At 33.9% G+C, this 4,657-nt stretch overlaps 1 protein-coding gene across 1 annotated transcript; it reads right to left on the bottom strand.

The window, feature by feature from the left end:
* Positions 1-1,977: 1,977 nt before the first annotated feature.
* LOC105790815 (heavy metal-associated isoprenylated plant protein 35) lies at positions 1,978-3,415 on the bottom strand. Its single transcript, XM_012618588.2, has 3 exons — positions 3,203-3,415; positions 3,024-3,099; positions 1,978-2,911 (listed from the first exon to the last, which is right to left on the bottom strand). Exons 1-3 carry the CDS (start codon positions 3,242-3,244, stop codon positions 2,142-2,144), a joined length of 888 nt encoding a protein of 295 aa, XP_012474042.1. The 5' UTR covers positions 3,245-3,415; the 3' UTR covers positions 1,978-2,141.
* Positions 3,416-4,657: the final 1,242 nt, after the last annotated feature.

The raw sequence follows: 4,657 nt of genomic DNA, 5'->3' as shown, positions 1-4,657 counted from the left end.
AGGTTTCATTTGGTCGGTGAGAGACAGAACCCAACTACATATGTTGGCTTTTGAACTAGATTCCCTTTGCACTGAATTTCTCTTTTGTTATTATCAACTGTCCCACATTACCCTCCTCGTTATTTTTTTCCCAGCTTTCACATAAAAAAATCTTGCAGTATCTTTATTTTGTCCAATCCCAACGACCAAAATTTGCCAAAATCTACCATTCCCCTTATGTCTCACCTTACCGTGGCGTTAACTCTTAAAACTCTCACTATTAGCAGAAAATAGTAAGCAAAATTACTCGTATCACTGCGTTATATCAAAAAAAAAAAAGATCTTTTTATTAAAAAATTTATTTATTTGTATCGTAAAAATTTGACATAGTTAATGGAATAAACAAGTAGTGACCTCATGCTAACAAACATGGATTAGTTTTTAACCATAAAATAGATAAAATTTTTAATAGAAGAACTGATTTACTGTTTGATATTGTACACTTCTTTATTAAAAATTCACTTTTAGTTCTTCAATCATATTATCACTTATAACAGTACAAATATAACTAGCAGTGTATACATCTATATATATTATACAGAATAGGTATATGTATGTAGAAATAATCTAGAAGAAAAGAACTTGGGTAGAGGATAAACTCATAAAAGTGAGTGTTTAGTTTATCTAGAATTTTGTAAATCATTGTCAAGTAAGAGGGTCCCAAAGCCATATAAAAGGTGTAGGTAATCATTATCAACTTAAACTTCACGTTAATTATACTAATCATACTGATTTACAATTATCTTTTCTTTTAATCACTTCCATCATAGAAACAAATTTATTTTAATTATTAAAAAACCATAAAGTTTTCTAGATCAACTCAACAGAAAAAGAAAGCTTGAGAATCTTGTGGATATGATTCATGATTATATATTGCAACATTGCATGCATGGGCATAAGTGTTTTCTGGCACTCCTTTTTGACCCTTTTATCTCAAGTAAGGAAAAGAAAATGAAAGGAATATGCATTTGCAGAGATAGTATGAAGCTTTAGCAATGACTATGGCAGATTCGATGGCAGACGATAAGTTTATATATATATATATAATATAGTATTTTCTCATTTGTATATTTACCCTTTCACGATAAAAGAGAGAAAAAAGGTATAATCCTCCATGAATATTCTGCTTAAGATAAAAGGGTAACATAGTGGGGATGAAGATTTGCTTGCTAATCCGCTATATAATTACATTTTTACAAAAAAACAACAACAACTATTCATTAAAGTCTAGCATGGATGACTTTAAAAAAAAAAAAAAGCTTCTTTTTATCCCTAGGACATGCACGCATTCAATACAAGGAAAGTTGGTTTTATAACCAAAAGTAGAAAATGGGTATCTTTCAAAAAGATGACTTTAACCATATACATACTTATATATACTTCGTAAGATGTACATATCGCCAGTCTTAATTATTGGTACTTCATTCATATTAACAGCTGGTTTTTCAAACTTTGTATTGGGAAAGTTAAGATAGGAAAAGAGAGGACCAACATTAACACAAATTTTGAAGAAAAATATTTACACATAGGAAAGAGGAAAGGGTGAATTTTTCTAGTTTTTTTAATTTTAATATTGAGTATACGAATTTTTTTAAAATTTTGAGCAATTTAATCTTTATCAATTTTGAAAGGAGTAATTAAATATAATTAATCATAATTTTAATATTTTCTCCATATTTTTATTGGTATAATAACAATTTCAACCCTACACATTTTGTCAATTTGATATTGATTTAACAAATTTAGCCAATAACATTTACACTTTCATCAACATTTACGCAGAATATATGAACATCGGGAGTTAAATTTATTATTATACCAATTAAAATTACTTATAATTTACAAAAATATTAATATCATAATTAATTAAATTTAATTGCTCAATTTTAAAATTAACTAAGCAAATACCAAAACGGCAAAAATAATAGGAAACAACTATAAGAAACCTTGTAAAAGTCTAAAACACCAGCAACTTTTTTTTATTTCTTCTTAGCAAAGTACAAATTATTTTTTATTTTTATTGCATTTTACAAAATTAATCCTTCCCGATTCTCTCTCCATTTAACAGTGCGGCCCAATAAATATAGTAAAATAAAAATCTACTACATGATTGAGCAGCCTGTTTCATCATCATCATAGTAGTCACGGTCATCTTCATTGAATTTATGGACTGGATCAGACGGTGGAGATGGTGGTCTGTATGCATTAGGATGCATGATAGTGCCATAATAAGAAGAGGTAGAGCTAGGATGCGTCGTGGCGTAACTTACTCCAAACAATGGAGGTCCATAGTACATAGGTGGTGGTATATATGGATACATAGGCTGATGTGGAGGGCTAGGATTGGTTGATGATCCCATAGGTGGGGCCTGGTTTGAGACTGGGAGAGCCTGAGCTGATAGACCCTCACCTGATGCTGGTGCATCACCGTTGGGACCAGGGTTACCTTTCTTCCCTTTCTTTTTCTTCTTTTTATTACCTCCATTACCACCACCACTTTCGGCAGCACTAGTGTCTGGTTCGCTTTCACCTCCCATTTGGTCCCCTGCTGGAGGCTGATTATCCCCATCAGGCTGGCCTTTGCTACCGTCAGAACCGCCGTCTTTGGTGGCGGCTAATTCAGGCTTTTCATCTGACTTATTCTTCTTTGGGTCATGATTATCATCATCACCACCAGCTTCTCCTTCGCCATCTTTTTGTTTCTCATTGTTCTTTGATTTTCCAGGCTTTTTCTCTTTCTTTTCAACCTTTTCTGGCCAAGGCTCGACGTATTTCCCCGACTTGGACAGTTTCTTGATGAGCAATTCTTCATCCACGCTGCCAGTAACTGTCACCTTGTGCTGTCTAGCATCTATGGTCGTCTCATAAACACCTAAAGGGGGGCGGGGGCGGGGGCGGGGTGGGGGAAGAGATTAAGAACATGAAAATGATAAAAGGATTCCCATTTGTTGTAAGTAGTAAAACATGCATGCAGGGTAGGGTACCGTCAATAGCTTGAAGAACTCTCTTGACTTTCTTCTTGCAGCCTTCACAATGGATGAAGACTTTCAAGACCCATGTCTATGAAACAGTAAACACACAAAGAGTCAGTGATCAACTAACATAGAAATATATATATGTGTATATATAATGATAAGAATGTAGATATATGGTGAGTGGTTACCTTGTATTTGAGTGTTCCTGAATCATCTTGATTAGCTGCCATTTCAGAGAGAGAGAGAGAGAGAGAGAGGAAGGAAAGGGGTGTTGTTGTTAACAGACAGAGGGAGGAAGACCAACTGGTTAGGGAAAGGAGTGAGGTTGGGAGTTTAAAAAGGTGCTTATGTCTAAGGAGCCAAAAAGCAATGTTTGGTGGTGTGGGTGTCACCTCACCTTTTCCTCTCAATCTTTTATACTCAAATCGATGCCTTAATCACCTCACTTTCTCCTTTGTATGGATTAGAGGTGTGCATGGGCCGGGCGGCCCGGCCCGCCCGAAATATGAGAGGGTTCGAGTAAAAATATAGGTTCAAAATATGAGTTTGGGCAAAAAAACGAGGCATGTTTAGAAAACGGGCCGGGCCTCGAGCACCACTTTTTTGGCCCGGGCCTGGCCCGGCCCGAATTTAATAAAAATATATTTTTTATTTTTATTTTTAATTTTTTAAATATTTTTAAAATACTTTTTTTATTTTTTTATTTTTAAAATTATTTTTTGATGTTTATTAAAAAATGGGCCGGGCCGGGTTCGGACTTAAGATTTTATTCTCGGGTCGGGTCTAGACAAAATTTCAGGCTCATATTTTGGGCCGGGCCAGGCCCGGGGCTAGAAGGCGAGTTGAAATTTTTTCTGGGCCCGACCCGACCCATGGTCACCTCTAGTATGGATTTCTTTCACCTGTTTAACAATATCTTTGCACTTAATTATGTTTCTAATTTAGGAATAGTTTTGTTAATTCCATCAAACTTTGCTTCTATACTTCTAAAATATGTTAATTTAGTTTTCTAATCATTCACGAGCACATTAATCGTTTTAGAACTGTGGAGTATATATATAATATATAAATTAAATTGTAAATATGTGTTATTTATATAAATTATAAGTTTAATGGCAAAAAAATTATAAAGATAGTTTTAAGGAGGTTAATTCTTTTTTTTTTTGTAAATTATTCCAAATGTCTAATGTAGCAAATATATATGTGTTTATATTTTGATCTACATTCGTAAATATTTCCATATAAGATTCAAATTGATATTTAGTGCCCAAATTAATAGCTAGACTAACAAAAAACTAATATTATGTTGATATTAATTAAAACATAAGCGAAAAATTATCTATATCTAATTAAAAAGATGTTAAGCTCAAGGTCTGCTTCTTTAGCACGTCTATAGTGTGCTTTTCTAGCATGTTTTTGGCTTAGGCTTTTTTGGTTTGTGTTTTGATCGACGGCGTGGTCAGTTGGTTTGTGGGTTTTTGTGTCGTGGTGTTGGTTCGGGTTGTAATGGGTGTTTAGCTACGGAAAATGAATTGGCAGAATTATCTTTGGAAGATGGTGAAGAGGAGATTTTGTTGTTGCCTAATGAATCTGAGTCTCAAAAAGCAGTGTATGATTTCTGTCTGGTTGGATGTTTTCTTACA

The sequence above is a fragment of the Gossypium raimondii genome, chromosome 8 (assembly GCF_025698545.1).
Source record: "Gossypium raimondii isolate GPD5lz chromosome 8, ASM2569854v1, whole genome shotgun sequence".
Taxonomy (NCBI): Eukaryota; Viridiplantae; Streptophyta; class Magnoliopsida; order Malvales; family Malvaceae; genus Gossypium; species Gossypium raimondii.
This window is presented reverse-complemented; position numbering and strand designations above follow the sequence as displayed.

Excerpts from the sequence above, each read along its gene's own strand:
- LOC105790815 (XM_012618588.2), bottom strand. The coding sequence starts at position 3,244 with ATGGCAGCTAATCAAGATGATTCAGGAACACTCAAATACAAG. Across the intron at positions 3,100-3,202 it reads CAGGAACACTCAAATACAAG|ACATGGGTCTTGAAAGTCTT; the intron begins GTAACCACTCAC and ends ACTGTTTCATAG. Across the intron at positions 2,912-3,023 it reads AGTTCTTCAAGCTATTGACG|GTGTTTATGAGACGACCATA; the intron begins GTACCCTACCCT and ends GCCCCCCTTTAG.